The sequence below is a fragment of the Didymella exigua genome (assembly GCF_010094145.1).
Source record: "Didymella exigua CBS 183.55 unplaced genomic scaffold M421scaffold_9, whole genome shotgun sequence".
Lineage (NCBI taxonomy): Eukaryota > Fungi > Ascomycota > Dothideomycetes > Pleosporales > Didymellaceae > Didymella > Didymella exigua.
In genome coordinates, this window is record NW_022984783.1 from 200,303 (window position 1) to 219,200 (window position 18,898).

The 18,898-nt window shown below is 54.6% G+C and overlaps 6 protein-coding genes across 6 annotated transcripts; 4 read left to right on the plus strand and 2 right to left on the minus strand.

Annotated features, from left to right (window-relative positions):
- M421DRAFT_99949 (uncharacterized protein) lies at nucleotides 1-3,429 on the plus strand (the record flags this gene model as incomplete). Its single annotated transcript, XM_033598819.1, has 9 exons — nucleotides 1-70; nucleotides 180-357; nucleotides 410-509; nucleotides 585-1,118; nucleotides 1,182-1,442; nucleotides 1,507-1,989; nucleotides 2,062-2,410; nucleotides 2,464-2,968; nucleotides 3,033-3,429. 9 exons carry the CDS (start codon nucleotides 1-3, stop codon nucleotides 3,427-3,429), a joined length of 2,877 nt encoding a protein of 958 aa, XP_033450210.1.
- Nucleotides 3,430-4,678: 1,249 nt separating this feature from the next.
- M421DRAFT_59063 (BTB domain and ankyrin repeat-containing protein) lies at nucleotides 4,679-9,802 on the minus strand (the record flags this gene model as incomplete). The annotated part of the gene is made up of 4 exons (XM_033595653.1): nucleotides 4,679-4,956; nucleotides 5,098-6,479; nucleotides 6,529-6,646; nucleotides 6,697-9,802. The coding sequence occupies 4 exons, from the start codon at nucleotides 9,800-9,802 to the stop codon at nucleotides 4,679-4,681; spliced, it is 4,884 nt and encodes a 1,627-aa protein (XP_033450211.1).
- A 2,249-nt stretch (nucleotides 9,803-12,051) lies between these two features.
- M421DRAFT_91178 (autophagy-related protein 13) lies at nucleotides 12,052-14,830 on the plus strand (the record flags this gene model as incomplete). The annotated part of the gene is made up of 3 exons (XM_033597921.1): nucleotides 12,052-12,261; nucleotides 12,313-12,408; nucleotides 12,461-14,830. 3 exons carry the CDS (start codon nucleotides 12,052-12,054, stop codon nucleotides 14,828-14,830), a joined length of 2,676 nt encoding a protein of 891 aa, XP_033450212.1.
- Nucleotides 14,831-15,376: 546 nt separating this feature from the next.
- M421DRAFT_419003 (2-oxoisovalerate dehydrogenase subunit alpha mitochondrial precursor) lies at nucleotides 15,377-17,021 on the minus strand. Its single transcript, XM_033591970.1, has 3 exons — nucleotides 16,825-17,021; nucleotides 16,588-16,775; nucleotides 15,377-16,509 (listed from the first exon to the last, which is right to left on the minus strand). Exons 1-3 carry the CDS (start codon nucleotides 16,947-16,949, stop codon nucleotides 15,419-15,421), a joined length of 1,404 nt encoding a protein of 467 aa, XP_033450213.1. The 5' UTR covers nucleotides 16,950-17,021; the 3' UTR covers nucleotides 15,377-15,418.
- A 129-nt stretch (nucleotides 17,022-17,150) lies between these two features.
- M421DRAFT_419004 (UbiE/COQ5 methyltransferase) lies at nucleotides 17,151-18,380 on the plus strand. Its single transcript, XM_033591971.1, has 2 exons — nucleotides 17,151-17,388; nucleotides 17,442-18,380. Exons 1-2 carry the CDS (start codon nucleotides 17,187-17,189, stop codon nucleotides 18,188-18,190), a joined length of 951 nt encoding a protein of 316 aa, XP_033450214.1. The 5' UTR covers nucleotides 17,151-17,186; the 3' UTR covers nucleotides 18,191-18,380.
- On the plus strand, nucleotides 18,327-18,888 carry M421DRAFT_381772 (uncharacterized protein). Its single transcript, XM_033589864.1, has one exon. It carries the CDS (start codon nucleotides 18,463-18,465, stop codon nucleotides 18,835-18,837), a length of 375 nt encoding a protein of 124 aa, XP_033450215.1. The 5' UTR covers nucleotides 18,327-18,462; the 3' UTR covers nucleotides 18,838-18,888.
- The last annotated feature ends 10 nt before the right edge of the window (nucleotides 18,889-18,898 follow it).

The window sequence follows — 18,898 nt, forward strand, 5'->3', positions numbered from 1 at the left end:
ATGCAAAATAGACCGTTCGAGCGCAGCAGCTCTGAGCAGAGACAGAAGATAGCCATTCCACGGCTCGACCGTGGACCATACCCACAGCCAAAGTGGAGCAAAGGGAACCCGAGAGAGCGCACGTATGTCATCCGAATCAGGGCGGCCTTCTTCGGCGCTAACAAATTTTCTTTTTCCAGAGGCCGAGCTTGTACAACTTGCCGAAAACGAAGTCGGTATCGTCAAACCTTGCTGTACCGCTCAAGCTCATCTGAAAACAGAGATCAAATGTTCCGGCGACGTACCGAGCTGCAAAAGTTGTCACGCTGCCAAGTCGACCTGTGTGTACGAACAGTCTCGGCGCGATCGCTTGAGAGAGTAAGCTTGTTATCTTCTATCAGCGCTCTGTCATTTGTTGAGCGGTATGCAGAGCTACCGATTTGAACCATACACTGTCTTCGCTTCTCGATGACCTGAGCGATCGTGTTAGCGATGAGGACAAGCAGAAGATCATCGATGCCCTGAAAAATGTAGGTCCACCACCACACACTGTTATAATCCTTACATGAGATCGGAGAATAACCGAACAACTGTGTGGTCTTTAGGCCGAAGACGACATGTTTTCAAAGACCACTGACGTATCACTCACGCGGTTGGGTAATTGGAAACAACCTGCCGTTGGAGAAGATGAAGAAATCACGGAAGATGGCGAGCTACACGTCGGCGGTGCAACAGGATCTAACGAAGGCCTCGACTATCTGGACGAGGATCTGACCAAGACTCGTGAATCAAGGGACACTGGTTATGTTGGCCATAACTCCGAAGTTAGGTGGTTACGCAGTGCACAGCGCCAGACAGAACACACCGGACCTGAGCCCCGTGCCGCACCATACGGTCCGCCAGGCTCGAGCCAGAATGCTGTAAATGCCCGTTCTGATGCTCTCCATACGCGCAGAGACAATGCCAGACAGAGCTGCCGGCAGGGATCGATAAACCGCATCACGGAGTCGTCATTCTATTTAGACGGCTCCACCATCGACATCGACATTATCGTAGACCCATATGAAGTCCCGGACCCTGAAATTGGAGAGCAGTTGTTTGACTGCTATATGAAGACAATCCACTCTTCCTTTCCACTAGTAAGAGAAACGTTTTCGGACTGCGTATGGTATCAATGCTGACTTTGTACCTCTACCTTCTAGGTATCTGCAACCTTCCAGGACCAGTTCCACAAGTATATGGAATCCATCAGACACCAAAGAGCCTTTCGAGTGCCTGATAGATGGCGAGCTCATATGAACTTACTCTTTGCAATAGGGGCCAAGTATTCTCATCTCATTGGGGCAGCGTGGAGGGGGGATGAACGCGATCATCTGGTCTACATGACTAGGGCTGTACATCTGCTTGGCTTGAAGGATTTCTTTATGGCCATTTCAGGACCTGATCTGGAACTTGTGCAAGCGGTAAGGTGTTTACATCTTCTATCTCAATTAAGTTCTCGCATGGAGCTAACGCCCCACTTCACAGATTGGTACATTGTCCTTCTACTTCCTAGTCATAGGGCATGTAAGCAGGGCGTGGATTATGATAGGCATTTCGTTACGGCTCGCCCTTGCCCTCGGGCTGCACCTCCGGAACGAGGATTCTGCAGTAGACGAAACTAAGAAGGATGCACTTGTGCACTCTTGGTGGACTCTACACTCCATCGAGTGCTTACTGAGCAGTGTCACTGGGCGACCTCCTGCAGTGGCGGCAGAATACTGTACAGTGCCCCTGCCCCGCAGTTCACCAGGCATATATCAAGAGCCCAGTGGCGCTTCGACACCAGCACCACACAGAGGCACAGATAGTGATATGCCACAGGCTCCGCAAAGCGGTAGTAATCCAGAGTTTGGCACCCGCATCCCAAGTCTGGAATGTTACCGCAACAGCCGCATCAAGGTGTCGCTCATCGCACAGAAGGCCCTACTACATTTGTACTCGCCCCTAACCGCTTCCCAATCATGGAAAGTACGTCTTTAATATTCTCTCACGACCTCTTCAATATACCATTGGTGTTCTTTACCATTGACGCATCATTAGCACATACAAACGAAGATTTCGAATTCACTCAACGACCTTGAGGAATGGAGGGCAACAGCGCTGTCGAGAAATCTCACAGCAGCACCATCGAACCCTGGAACAAAGTCTGATCGCGAACAGTTTATCCTCGAAATCGAATACTGGAGCACGAAGATACTTATCACACGTCCATGTCTCTGCAGATTAGAGCGGCGTATTCGGCACCAGAGTGACGCCTCTGCGAATTTTGATGCAAAAGCAGCGGAAGCTTGTGTCAATGCTGCATCGAGAATATCGGAGCTATTACCTGATCAGCCGAACCTCGACTACATTTACTCTAATGGTCCCTGGTGGGTCGTTGTCCATATAAGTAAGTACCACTTCGACCCGGAGTAATTTATACACTGACAATTCGTGTCATAGTCATGCAGTCAACAGCTGTACTTCTGCTTGAGATGGCATACAAGACTGGAGACATGGAGAGCGATGCGGCTTCTGTAACACAATCTATTAGGAAGTTAATTTGCTGGTTAAAAGCTATGCAGGGCAACGATCTTGTTGCCGCTAGAGCGTATCAGATCGTTTGGAGGATCCTGAAAGCATGTGCCCCAATTCTTCAAGCCGAAGCCAACAAAATCCTCGCGTTGAATGGGGAGGACGGCTCACAGGCGAACTCTCTACAATACTCTCAAGTCGAACATGCCACGGCGTACTGGCAACAACCGGATTTCTTCCGGAATCCAATGGTGAGCAGTGGGACCTTCGACCCTAGCGCCTTCCGTCAACAACCTTTCAATCCGCTGTTTGAGTACCAATACGTCACTCATGGGCCGTCTTTTGCACACCAGGACTCGACACCGATGCCTTTTGGCAATCCATTCTTCACCAATTTCGACCAGATCGTGCCAGTCGATAATATACAGGACTTGTGGGCTGCTCAACCGGTTCCCAATCCCTTCGAACCACTTGTATCGATTCACAACTATACACAGAGCCAACAAGAAGTACCACATGATCAAGAGATGGATTCACCGTTCCAGCAATAACAAAGTTGACACCCGCGATCACTGCAGTAGGGTCAGATTTGGTCCCAGCTATGATTCTGCGGGCTCCCACGCAGTCCGTGCCATCTATACAATGATCGCATCGAACGCTCCCACAAACAGTATTACTTTCCATTCATACCGTAATTTCACAAAAGAGAACTTTATGTACCCAATTCAACATGGGTCTTTCAGACGTACACTGCGTTGTGTGCGGTGGGCCATTTTGCAGCCCGTACGAGGAGCGAATCAAAGGGCGTTACCTAGACGTCGGATTCGTGGACAGAATCCTGCTCAAGGAAATCAGGTCCACACGAAAATACCGTTCATATCTGTGGTGGCTTGATACGATACATCTTTTCACAATGCCGTCAGCGCTGCCGAATCTTGGTGCCAGCAACCTCGACTATGATAGCAACCACCCCAAAAGCGTCCTTTGACAATGTGCACTTTGGATACAGCGACGAGCCAATTTTCATCTCGACGGGCACGGCAGACGAGCCGCGCTTTGCCCCAATACCAACGACGACTACATGCCTGCTATGCATGGCGCATGCGCGACCATAGTTGAGAGGGTGTGTGCAATAAAGGCCACATTACCATCACTTCGTGCATACTATGAAGTAATCATCTCTGCCATACCACGTTACTATGACGAGGACGGCATTTACTGGCCTCACAAGTACCTCGGCGTCCTACAATACCAGGGATATAACAAATAGAACTACCATGAAGGATTCCGCAGGCTCGTTACGGAACCACTCGAAGCAGTCAAAACCACGACTTACGGTCTCGATAACCTTCATCCGGTATAAATACCGCGCCCAGCTCCCGCAGATGCAGCTAAACCAGTCCAATTGTCACGCGCCCTAGACAGTGCATCAGCCGCTCGCTCGACTAGACTGAGATCACCCCAAAAACCTCCGGCAGAGCTCATTGAGCAAATTAACGATCTCGTTGCCACCCGAACAGTCTTCGCCCTCCGTCTCGCTTCAAATACACTCACACATGGGCTTCCTCTGGATCAGCGCTTTTGTTGAAAGTAATTTGTGAGCAGTGGTCTATTGCCGCATCTTGGATACTCGAGCCAGGAACTTCTTAGTATATCTGTCAGCATTTGTCGGCTCAAACGAACAGAGAAGAGTCTTTCCGCGTAGATTCTAGCCTTGATCGGCCGGACTGGAAAGGTTTGGCTAGGCTCGTTGCTGACGCCAGTGAGATCGTGGACAAGAACTCCGAAGAGAGTGGAATACCGCTGGGTCTTTGGAATCGATGCAGGATCTAGAGAAGTGTCATTGAGACTGAGAAGCAAGTGGGACGAATAGGAGGTGTTAGGGGAGGGAGAGTGTTTTAAAGAAGCTGTCATGACACCAAGGATCGCGAACAAGTGCCTTCTGTAGAGATCGGGATCGGCGTCGACAATCGTCCGATGCTGCTAAAGTATACGTCAAAGGTGCGTAGTACGAGTCTACTTCGTGATAATCTTGCATCAGTGAAAAGTCACTGCTCGAGCAACGTTGATGCAGATCATCGGGAGGGTATCGATGATATTAGCTCATGCATCGCTATGGGTGCATCTACAACGCTCTTACAAACTAAAATGCCTGCTGTGCAGACGCGGCGGGCGCACTTTGTACATCTCTCGGCAGCGCCAGTGATCTACCACCTCTCGCGCCACCAGCACCACCTCGCCCACCACGATAATGCCCACCGCGACTCCGGCCGCGGTTGCTATTGACGGCGTTGTCCGCCTTTGGTACCGTTGGTGGGATGAAGGCAGGTGCCTGAGGATTGGGTGCTTGCACGCCAGCCGTTGGAGCCTCTACAGCCTGAGCCTTCTCAGCTCGAGGCTTTGGTGTCCTGTGCTTAGGCGCTGGCTTCTCTCTACGCTGTCCATCGGCCGCTTCGCCTGTCTTCTTTTCTCTCTTTCTCTCTTCTTTCGGCTTCTTATCTCTTTTACCCGCTTTATCGTTGACAGAATAGGCTTCTGTGCCAAAATCCATAGCTCCGCCACCGCGACCCTTGCCTCTTCCTTTTGCAGCAGCTCTAGCCGCGCGCTCAGCAGCCCGCTTGGCTTGTTCTTCCTCCTCGATGGCGCGCTTACTCTCTGCTTCCCACCACTGCTGAAACTCTTGCTCTTGCTGGATTTCCTCAAGACTGCGTTTCGCTGCTGCGTCGCGGATAGACGTCTTTTCGGCTTCTTGCAGTGACAGGATCTCCATAATGCTTAAATGTTGGCTTGGCGAGGTCGGCGAGTGAGATGACAGGGGGATGTGGCGGACCGACATGGGGACCGGAATGGGTGTGTTAGAAACAGACATGCCACGCTCAGAGGCAGCTGGTCGTGAGGGCAAAGGTGCTTCTTGGGCGCTGGCGTCTTTCTCTTTGCCCTTACCCCTCCCTTTACCCTTGGCGATAGTCTGGCGCATGGTGAGTTGTGGTGTGCTTATAGCTCGTGCTGGCTGGGCTGAAGGCTCGGACGAAGGCTGTTGTGGCGGAGATGTCGCTGCAGACGGTGCTAGGATTTGATTTGCGCTTGGTTTCCTGTATGATGCGGCTTGCCATGGTGATACAGCCGGCGGTGATGGCTGCGCAGCCTCGACCTTGAGTCCTTGCTGTTCGGCTTGTTGCAGTCGCTTGCGCTCCCTCTGCGACATCTTAGGTTGGGCGGCACGAGCACGCTCGCGTTCTTCTTGTGCGAGACCGAGTGCTAGACCAGAAGGTTTGTCACTCGACGTTTGAGCCATGATGTCCTTGAGGTCAAGCTTTGAGCTCGCTAAGGGGGCCGTGCCCCATGGCTGGCTTGGTGGTCTGATTCCTGACAGCGCGCTGGGAGGCAGCGAGCTAGGTGAGATGAAGCCGTCTTCGATGTTGCCTGGCGCTTTCTCCTTGATTGAGGTGGCCCATGGCGACTCAGGTGTGCCTACTGACTGATTACTGGGCTTTTCTGGCCCGCCAAGAAAACGAGGTGGCTTGATGTTGGCCACTGGTTCATCTTCTTTGTCCTCGCCGTCGGACATCTCAAACATCAGATCAGCAGCTGAAGTCTTGCTCTTCAGCTGCGGTGTCAATGCTGGACTCTTTGCCTCAAATTTCGCCTGACTAGATGCTCGCCTTCGATTGCGCTGGCGAAGTGGCGAGGCCGACAGCTCCTCCAAACTTTGCGCTCTGAAAGATGCTGATGGCGTGTCTGTACCGGCATACTTGTTGGAAAGAACGATGGCGTCGATCTTGGCGCGCTTGCCTCGCTCAATCCTCTCTGCAAGCTCAGGGCACTGTTCGAAGAGCAAAAGTTCTGCACGCCCGCTTCTTGCAAACGGTAGATAAGCCAGTTGGTTCTCACGCGCAACCTCATTCAGTTCGTGCAGAAGGTCGTCGTCGAGCTCGTCCAGAGATCTGATGAGTGAGTCAGTGTGTATCAAAGAAGAAGGCGTTGATTGCGTACCCGTTCTGCATGACTGCCTCCAAGCTGAGACAGACATACTCAAGCGCTGCGTCCTTGAACTCTGCGACAGAACTTGGTGCGACAGCGGTGAGCAACGAGCAGACATTGCGAGCATTCACTGTGAAATTTGGTAAGCATGCGCTAAGCAAACGTCTCAGGACCACATACCATAGCGACCGATGAGCTTCTGACAGATCTGCGAGAGGCGGTCGAGCATCAGCTCGTTCGCGACAGACATGACGTCCATGACGTGATCCAGGAGCTCATCCAGGGCAAGCAGATCATTGAGGTCCTCGCTTGTGACATCGTCGAAAATTTCCTCGCCAGCGTCTGCATACAAATGACGGACAACAAGCTTGAACAGAAGTGTGTCAACATTTGTCAGATCAATGTGGACTGGTGCTGAGCCATCTCGTCGTCCTGAAAGCCACTGACCACCAGCGCGACCTCTGAATAGACCCTCGAAGAATGGACATCTCTGGCAAACGAGGTCTGAGTGGAGCAGCAGTTCGCCATCGGCAAGGTCGATAATGACATCTCCACTTTCGAAAAACGAGGCTTCTTTAATCGCGACCTCGAGATCAACGTGTAGCGAACGTCGAGGATTGACCATCTGTCGTACAGCTGGTTCGAGTTGTCGCAGCTCCAATCGTGATGCTACCCTCAAGAGCTCTGTACGGACCGATCGGTAGCGGAACGCCAGTTCGGGCGCATGTCGTGTGACGTTCCAGAAGTCGACAACGGAATCTGTGTATGCGTATAGGACCAAGTCAAAGACGGTCAAGAAGTCCAAACCTTGAAACATAACAAGGGTAAGTTCGCCTTCCTTACTGATGGTCAGCAGCTCGGGGATGGCATGGCTGGAGCTCTTCAACCGGAAGTCGAGCATCGCATCTCGAAATACACGGGATCGACCAGATATAATGAATTCGTGTACTGGCAGGCGAACATCTGAAAGAGTGCTTCCAATGACCATGTTGTAGGTGTTCTCTGAAGTCATCGAAGCCTGTTCCAAGACCTCTGAAACCTCTTTTTCAAGATCTTTTGATTTCAAAACACGTTTCTGGAGCGCTTGAGACTGACCAGGGCGGTTCCAGTACCTAGGAACAGGCTCTTCATCATCTGACGACTCCTCGTAGTTGTGCATATCATAAAACGAGAGCAGTGGTGCCAGATCTTCCCAGAGCCCAGGCTCGTCCACTCCAATCTGGTTGCGTGTAACGTCACAATCCTTGCGTACCGCAGCGTATGCGCCATATGCAGAGGCACGAACAGCGACAACGCGAGTCAGGCCAGCAACACGCTGGAACTTGTAATCTTTAGGCTTCAGCTCGGCCGCAGCAGTAGTGTTCGCACTCTTGATTGTGGCTCGCCTTGTGCGCCTCCACACGGTACCAGCTTCCGTTGTCAGAATGATAGATCCATCTTGATCGACACCAACGTCCCTCGCAGCCATGTGGCTCTTCTTGGAAGACCAGATGCGATAGGGTGTCGATAAGGCCTTGCGGATCTGCTTTGGATGCGTTGTCGACATGCTTATATCCTGGCTACCGTCCGAGCGGCGACTCACCGCGACTGTGAACACCTCACCGGATGTCGATAAGGCACAAATTGTGTCACCACCTGATGTGATCTTCTGAATCCTGTTTGGTGCTGTGTCATACTTTGTTGTAAGCCAACTCTCCTTTAGGAAGTTACTGGTGAAGCCATCCAACGCAAAGTTGAGCTTCGAGTAGCCGTAGTTGGCAAAGACCCATACTTCCCGGTTCTCCAGCATACAGATCGAGGCGCCATCGATAGCAGATACCGCAGCAATGGGCGACGAGAAGAGTGATGCAGCAATCTTGCGAGGAGTGATCTGCATGTCCAACGATCGAGCGTCTGAGTCGACTATACCCAGCTGACCCTCGTTCTTCCCGAATGTGTACAGTGAAGTGGAGCTATGAACGACGGAATGAATACGCGAAGCTGCGATGCCGAGGACTTGCTCACGTTTCAATGGACCAAAGATCTGAAGGGGTATCGTTGAGATCGGATCGTCTTCCTTGAGGGACGGCTTGGGAAGGCTGTAGCCCAGCTGACCAAAAGCGTTGTTGCCCCAGGTGAAGATCTCGCCTTCATCCGTGACCGCAAGGGTGTGGTTCTGTCCCAGAGCTACTGCCGTAACCTTCTTGTGACCCAAGCCGCCGGCCTCTACGCATATGAATTGGTAGCTCGTCGTCTCACTGCCAATTCCTAAACGCCCTCCAGTGCCGTGTCCGCACATGTATAGGTTCGAAATGGGGTCGGTCGTTAGTACAGCCGTGTGTAACTTGGACATTTGCACCTCCTGGATGACGATCGGAGTGTTGCGGATGTGCGTGGGCAGGTCCACAGGTCCTTTCGGCGTCTGTGTGCCTGCATCTTGCAGGGGGACTCCCATCGTAGCCAGGAAATGGTTGTGCCTCTCTCTATCTTCCTTGTAGAATCGACGAAGCAGGTGGTCTGGTCTTCGCAAGACTACGCGCTCGGGGAATGCTCGATCGTCCTGATCGCCGAACCCAAGAGTAACGTTCTTGTTGCTGCCAAATGTGTAGACCTCATCGCCGCCGAGGACTGTTGTAGGGGTGATGAGTTGTTTGTGCAACTCATCGTCCGTATCCCCGCTGTCGCCATGCGCCATTTCGTCGTCCGAGTCCGAGTCAAACATTGGCGCCTCTTCAGGTCGCAGTGTTCGATCCTTGATGGTCATGGAGAACAGATCGAGTGGGCCGTAGCCCTCCTTGTCTTTGATCTTGACCAGACCGCGCGCATGCTGGTTGAAGCCTCCATGTCCCTGACCAAGTATGTCCTGTGCGTCTCGGTTCAGAATAAGGCGGGCGGTGGCGATGTTGCCGAAGTAGAAGGCTCGATGCAGGGGCGTCCATCCGTTCTCTGCGTCTTGAATGTACAGATCCGTCCACTGGTGATCCAGCAAGATCTGCGCAAACTCAACAGCGGTTCCAGCTGACGATGAAGCAGCATGGTGTAAGATCGTGAGTCCTGCCGAGTCGCGACTGTTGACGTCTGACCGCGTCAAGGTTGCGCCGGCAGGCTTGCGCCCTTTTGCGCCTAGCATTGGTGAAGCATTATAGCTGCCTGGGCTGCTGTTCACCGCAGCACCAATCCCTCCACTCTGCCACCCATTGTAGCTCTTCTGTGCGCCTGCACGAGACGACTGCGTGCTGGATGCGACGACATTCCGGAAACTGTCGACGTCATCTTCGAGATAGAATTTCCAGAGATAGCCGCTCATGTGCCAGATAGTGGTGGGAGTCTACCGGAGTTTCGACGAATGCCTGCTCCTCGCTATGATCTCGAGGACCAAAGCGTGTTTAAAGGTGATGGCTGCGAAACTGGGTGAGGCTCCGAAAGGTGCGCTGAACGCGATCGTTCGGTAGATCTGTCTCCTGGATAGAATACAAAAAGTTCGAGGTACGTATCGCGGAAATGTTGTGGAGTTCTGCGTGGAGTTCTGCGTGGAAGAGGGCGTGGAAGTGTGTTTGTGGTGAGTGGCAAGTTGACAGGACGCGGCTGCTCGAGTCAATTGTGCTAGTAGTGGGGTGGCAAATGGACGCGATGTGGACGGAGATATTCGAGATAATCGAGTCTACGTTTCGTCCAGATTTCAGCGACTATTCCGAGTAGTCGGCGACTGTTTACACTGCGGTTGAAGTCGGTGTGTGGTATTTCGGTTCCTGCGTCTATGACGATGCAGCGAAGTGTGGTGGGGTTAGCCGGTCGTCGCTGCTGGGAACCGCGAGTCTCGTTGTGGCACTCTGTGAGGTGCTTGGGTGTAAAGTCACAATTATAGCTAGAGTCTGTAAAGGTGCGCAAAACGCGTCATTTATATGTTACAAAGTCGTCGGGGTATGAAGGTTGATGCGGCTGTTCGTGGATGTGTCTTCGATGCTCATGATGAATTAAACCAATCGTTGGCCAGTGCGCTCCACGAGTCTCTCTTCTCGAACGATGGAGGTCGATAGCATTGCACGGCGTGATGAAATGACAGATGCCCCGATTTGAGGCATGGATGGAACCTCGGATGTCTCTACCATCGCAGCACCGAGGAAGACATATTTCGACACGTCTGGGGAACGCCGTTCATGTACACGCGCCGAGCGCCCACAGGCGGTGAGCGGCAGAACCTCGACCACACAGCTGGGTCTTGACATCGGTCGGTTGATCATTATTGTCATAGAGATGTTTGTACGAAGTAGACGGAGACGTTGAGGACGAGCTCTGGTTTGACTCCAAGTGGACTGACTTTCAGAATACGGACGGCATACTGGTGTGGCGTCTTCCTCAACTCTCGCAGGCGCGCACCGATGTCCTCGCATGTTCGCCAAGCCTGTCGAGACAACCATACGAGATAAAGGGCGTCCCAGTCCTCCAGGACAACCAATGAAGCTGCCTGACGAGTCCCTGATTGACAGATCTCTGCACTCTTTGTTCGCAGCCAGGCAGCGCCAGGCACGGCAATAATGACTCTTGACCGGCGCCGAGGGCCGCACGCGAAGCCTAAAGTTGCAACTTGCGTTACCGGTCAAGCTCGGTCGGCTTCAAGTCGTGCACGCAGGAAGGTGAGGCGCGTGGAACGGTGGTGCATATCCGTGGCCAATGACGTGCCATGACGACAGGTGACAGCCAGCCCACCAAGCAGCACGACACGGTTCGAGAAGAGAACTCGAGTTTTGCTCTCATCGGATCTTCAACTGAGCGGCAACCACTGGCTTTGTTGGGGCGTTGGTCACGATGCAGCGCTTAGAACCGCTTCTCGAGGTCTCTTATCGCGGTCCCAGTATCTCGGCAACAGCCGTGCGCTCGCATGCACCGGCCACGACTATCACCAAAGAAGATGAGCTCCAGGTTCCCCAGACTCGCTGGACTGTGTTAGAGGCGCCATAGATAGATAGTAGCGCTCGTCTCTCTGCAGCTCCTTTGACTCCTGCATCTCGCACAGCTTCCCGTCCCGGCGACTGCAATCCCCTATCAGTTCACCGTTCTGCATCAGCGTTGGCCCTTGTCTGTCTTGGAGCTAGCAGCCATCGTCATTTGTGCCGGAGTCACGCTCAACTGTCACACCTCCTGCTCCACGCGCTCTGATACATTTCTTACGCCGTTTACTCCCAAGATTCTTTGACAGCTCGTGTGGCAGCTAGCGCATTAATCGCCATCCAAGAACGACAGCTGCATATTGACGCTGGTCGCCCACCACAGTACTGGTACCTTGCATTCAAGGTGCTCAAGCTCAACAGCCTTATCTCCACCCATCTCCGCGCCCCGTAGCTCAACGACATGGCTGCTGCCTGAGCTGTCACTGCCCTGCACGACGCCCCAGCGTGGATTTGGAGACGTCTCTGACTGTCGCTGCTGACCCCAGCCGTCTGCACTCGTGATGGCTCCCAGGGCTCACTTGTATTCGCCGCATAGCCCATAACCGCATCCCAGCATCCGCCGCTGATATAACCTCCGTACCTGTTCCTGCAGCAGGCCTCCCGCACCATGCAGCCCTCTCCCTACCAGCGCCCTTCGCCGCGCACAGCCTCGGCCGCCAACAGCCTCCAGACGAACCCCACACGAACGAACAACCAGCGGTACGGCTCGCCCTACTCAGACACCGACCCATACAGTGATCGGGGTCCCGATGAAGAAGAAGGCGATATGGCTTCACCTGATCAGAGGAACAGCCAGAAGGTGAACCAGGTCATACAGGTACGTACCTCCGGGCAGCCTCACATAGGACCCCACACTGATGCGTTGCAGAATTTCTTTACCAAGGCTGCTCTTACCATCATATCATCTCGAGTCATGCTACCACAGTCTTTCAATAATAGCGGTGGCATAAGACAAAACAAATGGGTAGGCCACGATGTACCAACTCACATCTGATAGGGTGCTGACATCACACCAGTTCAACGTGGTATTAGACGACAGCGATGAGGTCCAGCAGCAACTCACCGATTGGAAAAACATGGATGCTATGGCCTGCGACCACCCTCCTCTCTGCATCGAGGTCTACCTGGACACAAACGCGTTAGGACACAAGCAGTCGCTGGTCATACGTGACGACGATGGAAAGAGATGGGATGTCTCTCGAGCGCTCGACAACGCCTCTTCGGGCACTTCCGCTAAAGCAACACAGGTGCTGCTGGAGCGCTGGACAATAAGCGTGGGCGAAAAGTCATCGGTGCACCCCACAGAGCTTAACGATCCCCTGCCGAACGTCTACAAGAAGGCTGTTGTCTTGTTTCGGGCGCTCTACACCTACATTCGCTTCATCCCCGCTTTCAAGTATTACAAGGTTGTTGCTAAACAACCTGCGAATTCACCTGCGCTGAAACTGGCCTACCGGATCACAAACGGCAATCTCAAGAGTCCACACCCTGACACCCTCAGCCTGCCGCTGTACCAATCCGAAGAATCTGTTACCGACCGCCAAGATTTCGGACCTTCCCACTCACCAGTTGGACCGTTGCGGATATCTGTGCAGTATCGTACAAACTGCGAGTTTACCGTCGAAGACTCCGAGTCTTTGCTGAGTTCTGAGTTCATGGGGCTCGACAATACGTACTTTGACCAGTCCCAACGAGGAGCTGTACCTGCTTCACTTCCTGTCAACAAGATCCATACACAAGAGACGCCTGAGATTGGTCACGCATATGGCAGTTTGTCTACCTTCCACCAAGTCGGACCTCCTGCAGGAACAAGCCCAATATCTGCTCTTCGTGCGGTTCGAGATATGCCCTCGTCTTCGCCTATAGAATTACCGCCGCAGAAACTACCACCGAACCACCGCACTGCTCAGGGGTCGAAGTCTTCGCTACGATCTGCTGAGGTTCCGTTCCAACGACGAACCTCGGTATCATTTCAGCCCTTCAAGGCTGGTTCATTGTCATCGTCACCAGCTCTAGGCCCTGCAGCACTGCCTTCACCCGGCAGCTCATTAGGCAGGCCAAGCAGCTCATTTGGGCGTACCGCTACTCCCAATCCACTTCTTCAACCTCGCAATCGTACTTCATTAACAGCGCTCCCTCAACAAGCTCTGCGGACACCATCGCTGCCTAACGAAACCGCCATCGTCTCTTCCGCTTCAAGCTCGCCAAGGCCCGCTCCTATCAAATACAGTAGTAGCTTCGGTCACCGCAGGAACCGCTTCTCTACCAGTGGTGGCAGCAAGACTGAAGATGACAATCTAAGCAGTGGCAAGGGTAGCGTGGCGTCTTCGGTGCAACGCGGCTCGGATGTACTCAATGAAGGCGAGGGTGGCAGCTCTGGCGAGGTCAAGTCAGATGACGACAACATCTCGGACTTTTTGAAGTTGCTCGAAGCAAAGAAAGAGCTCAAAAGCTTCAACCGCAGCGACAACGCTTCGAAGGAGTCGGCCATGCGTAGGACTACGGCCCAATTGTCCAAGTACCAGCGACTTAAGGACTCGCACGCGGCGCTGTCTGATTCCGTATCGTCTTCCACCATGTTGCACCGATCATCTTCGTCCTCGAGCCGCCACCTATCCAGCGTGCCCGCCATGATTGCTGGGACGTCAGTGTCAACTGCCTCGTCACCAGGCAAACCGATTTCACCGCACACTCCTCACACGCCTGCTATCCCTTCACGACTCAGCGCCAACAGCATCATTGAGTACGAGCCACGGCCTCGACGAAGTCGATCGTCGCGTCCGGACCGAGAACAGGACACAACTGATCCACAAGAGCCAAACGAGGGCGACGATCCCAGCACCAATGCGATCGATATTCCCACCTCACCTCGGCACTGGGAGCGGACGTTCAATCGCCGGTCCAGCTCGGTCGCCCAGCAAGACCGCAACCCCGAGGACGATCTCGACAACTACGGTCGTGCTGCTAGTCTGCCTCTCACAGAGGCTGGGCGAGCCAAGGAGTCGACGCCTAGCGAATCGTTTGCCCAGGCAGAAACGGGCGCCAGTGCCACTCAACACGACCAGGGCTCTGAGGAGATCGATCCCCTCGACGCAACCGCGCAACGAGCATCATCTTCATCGAACACGCCCGCCAAGCGCGGCACATACTCCGGCAGCTCGCGCGGCCGCACAAGCTTCTTCTCTCACGGCTCGTCGTCGGGCGCAACGAGCTCTACCGAACGCCCAAGCCGATACAGCTTCTCGAGCCGCGGCCTCGGCCCGGAAGACGACGAGCCGCTGCTCTTTCAGATGAGCGAGATCGGCGCCGGCGGCTCGCGCCGCAGTCTCGAAGAAACTCCAAGCTCAGGTGCGGCGGGCAAGCGCATGTCACCTTGGGGTCGCTAGCAGCGTCGCTCCATCTGAGCCCACGTACAGCACCACGTGGCCACATTTTAACACGCATGTCTCATACTCTCCCCTCTGCCTCCATCCGAGCGGCTCGGCGCAGTCGCCTCGGGGCGCGAATCTGTCTTGTTCTCTCTCATCTTGTTTCCAGCACAGCGGGGGTTCTGTTTTTTTCACATTGTGGTTCCTTCTGGCGTTTCATGCAGGCGCGGACTGGTGCGCGGGCGGTGTTTGAGCGCGCTGCTGGCTGGGTTGTAGGGTCACGGGTTCTACGAGATTGTCTCGCGATGGCGTTGCGCATATTGTTTTTTCCATGGCCGTTAGGGCGCGCGACGGTGCATGGCGATTGAATATGAGATTGTTTGCGAGATTGTTTGCGGTTGAGGTGTGGCGAGTGACCTGTGATTGCTGTTGGGGTGTTTGGTACTGCGTACTTTGGGATATGACGTGTATCTGCGGAGTCGGAGTCGAGGGTGCGCGTGGTACGGTTGAGCAGTTGGAGCACATTATCACGGCTATGAAATCGAACGGGAAATTGTATTGTGGTGTGCATGTCTCGAAGATGATGTTAGTTTGTATTTCGTCGTACTATTTCTTCTGCAGCAACTCGTCCAGCCCCCCCGCGCCACCCTCATGTCCATCGAGATCATACTCCTTGGGGTACCTCTTCAGGATATCCGCCATCTCCGCAACGTGCGCGCGCTGCTCCTCGGTAACGCCCTCCCAGACATCAGTAAATGCATTCTTGATGTTGGGTTTCTTCTGCTTCTCGGCCGTCTCAAAGGCACGGAGCACATCCTTCCTCGTCCCGGCGCGCAATTCCTTTTCGCGTGCGTCGTCCCACAGCGCCCGGCCCTCGAGCCACTTGCGCAGCCGCGTCAGCGGGTTGTCGCGCCGCTTCCAGTCTTCGACCTCGACGCGCGCACGGTACGCGAACGAGTCATCCGACGTGCTGTGATGGCCCACGCGGTACGCCATGCACTCGACGAGCACGGGTCGGCCGCCGTCTTCGAGCGCGAGGCGACGGGCTTCTTTCACCGCACGCCGCACGGCGAAGATGTCGTTGCCGTCAACGCGAAGTGTGTCGATGCCGTAGCCTGCGCCACGTGATGCGATACCGTCGCCGCGGTATTGGTCGGATGTCGGTGTGCTGATGGCGTAACCGTTATTTCTGCAGATGAAGATGCACGGTACCTGGCGGGTTGCGGCGATGTTGAGAGCGCTGTGGAAGTCGCCTTCGGACGCGGCGCCTTCGCCGAAGAAACACACTGCGACACGCTCGACTTCTTGTTCGCCGCTGGCGGGGGCGCCGATGCGGCCGACGGTGCCCTGGTTCTGCAGCTTGAGAGCATATGCTGCGCCCGCTGCGTGCGGGATCTGGGTCGCCAGCGTCGAGGAGATGGTGTGGATATTCAGCTCCTTGGAGCCGTAGTGCACAGGCATGTTCCGCCCCAGCCCGTGGTCGGAGCTATTGGCGAAGAGCTGGTTCATGAACTGTGCGAGAGTGAAGCCGCGCTGCAGATACACCCCGCTCTCGCGGTACTGGGTGAAGATGACGTCGGATGGGTGGAGGGCGGATGCGGAGCCGATGGAGATGCCCTCTTCGCCGGCGGATACCATGTAGAATGACAGGCGGCCCTGGCGTTGGGCTTCGAACATGAGCAGGTCCATAATGCTCACTGCTCGTCGTCAGTTGCTCTTCTGGGGAGTGAGTGGCAGAGGAGGGGAGTGAGTGGCAGAGGAGAAGGGCGACCTACGGGTAACCATGTTCTTGTACAATTGCAACGCCTCCTCGTCCGTGGTATCGGCGCCCACGCTCTCATCGATGATGTCGCCATATTGGTTCAGGCAGCGGTAGGTGGGGATTGCATCTTTGGACTTGGAGGGGCGGAGGAAGGAGAGCGTGTTCGTGAATTCGCTGTTGAGGGCGCCGGGGAAGAGGACTCTACGTGGAATCAGTCTCTGTAGCTGCGTTGGCAGCACAAGTGGCTCACTTCTCGGCATTTGCAGTCGAAGCCACACCTCGGCACGGCCATGGTGTGCTCACAGCTCTCGAGGCATTGGGCGTGGCGCGCAGTCGCTGGGCGCGCAGTCTCCTCGCAGAGTAGCGAAAAGACATTTTGGTGTGCAGAACTACATAAGTGCGGCGGGTTGGGGTTTTGATCGTTCGGGAAGGAGTGCATGGCAGTCGTGCTTGTACCGAGACCGAGCGGCTTCCCCAGATTTCTTAAGCCGCGCGGAAGCCGTCACGTCCGCCACGGCAGGGCGGAGGGCACGTGCAGTCGCGGCGGAGCCAGCGCGCATCATCGTTAGAAAAGTCGCGCCAAGCCTCGAGCGCCTCTTCACCACCGCCATCATGAGCGCTTCACGGATACGGATTGGGCGCCAGTTTCTGGATGCGAGGACGAGCGCCGGGAGGCAGTCGGCCAGGGGGTTCGCTGCGTCTGCACCGAGAGGCGTGAGGGAGCCGCCACCGCCGCCGCCGCCGCGAGATGCGCACGATGGGACGACGCACTTTGGCTTCGAGACGGTCGCCGAAGCGCTGAAGGAGCAGCGTGGTACGCCATACCATACAATCTAGACACGTTCATGGACGCTGACCATCTGCCAGTCCGCGGCGTCTTTTCCTCGGTCGCCTCCTCGTACGACTCGATGAACGATTTCATGTCGCTGGGCATCCACCGCCTGTGGAAAGACCACTTCGTGCGCAACCTGAACCCCGGACGCAACCCGCTGACCTCCCCCTTGGCCGACCAGAAGGGCTGGAACATCCTCGACATCGCCGGCGGCACGGGCGACATCGCCTTCCGCATGCTCGACCACGCCAGCCATATCAACAACGACGCGCACACCAACGTCACCGTCGCCGACATCAACCCGGACATGCTGGCCGAGGGCAAGAAGAGGAGCCTGCAGACGCCGTATGCGCGCAGTCCGCGACTGCGCTTCGTCGAGGCGAATGCGGAGAAGCTCGATATGATTCCGGATGGCTCGATTGATCTCTACACTGTTGCGTTCGGTATCCGAAACTTCACACACAAGGACGTGGCGCTGAAGGAGGCGTACAGGGTGTTGAAGCCTGGCGGCGTCTTCGCTTGCCTCGAGTTCAGCAAGGTGGAGAACCCGCTGTTCAACGCCGTGTACCAGCAGTGGTCGTTCAATGCGATCCCGTACATTGGACAGATGGTGGCTGGCGACAAAGCGAGCTATCAGTACTTGGTCGAGTCGATCGCGCGATTCCCCAGCCAAGAGGAATTCAGCGGCATGATCAGGGATGCTGGCTTCTTGATCCCCGGCAAGGGCTACGAGAACTTGACCGATGGCATTGCGGCGATTCACAAGGGTGTCAAGCCTGCGTGAAGCGTAGGTTGGCTGTGAGTGTGCTATAGATTGTATGAGTAACAAAGCGTATTAGAACGGAGTAATATCATGCATTCGGGAGCCATCAATGCTTTCATGTTCAAGCATTGTTCACAGTGGCTTTTTGTGCTCCATGCGAGCTCGATCAAGCATCAACGACGAAAGTCACCGAATAGATTTGAGACCCAACCGACTATGAGCTACAACACGTCGGCATGTCCATACGGTGTAAACATGCCAGCAACGCACAGACCGCCAACGTCATCGCCTGAATGCAGCAGCAGTCACATACCCGGACCGTACTCACTCCCTTACTTACCGTGTCTAGGTCCCTGGCTGCTAAGGACACCCGTCTAGTCGCCCCATGCGCAGTCTCACTTCTCACGAGCAAAGACCATAGTGTGCTCGCATGCTCACGAATCCTTCCAGGCTGTCATCACCGGCGAGTCCTTTCGAGCGGTCCTGGTCAGCCTCACAATCCTTTCCACCAATATCGTTTCCTTTCGACCACACGGGGTTTCACTCTCTTTGGGTTGATACGATTGTTGGTAATTGCGAAAATTAAGGATTGCTTTTGTGAGCGCATGACACGACCATTGTCGCTGTGGGTTAAAACAATATGTAACCACGTGGGTGAAGTCACATGATATCTTGTTGTAGCAGGTACCGCCCAGTGGGCAAGTGCACTTACCTCAGAGCTGAGAGCTC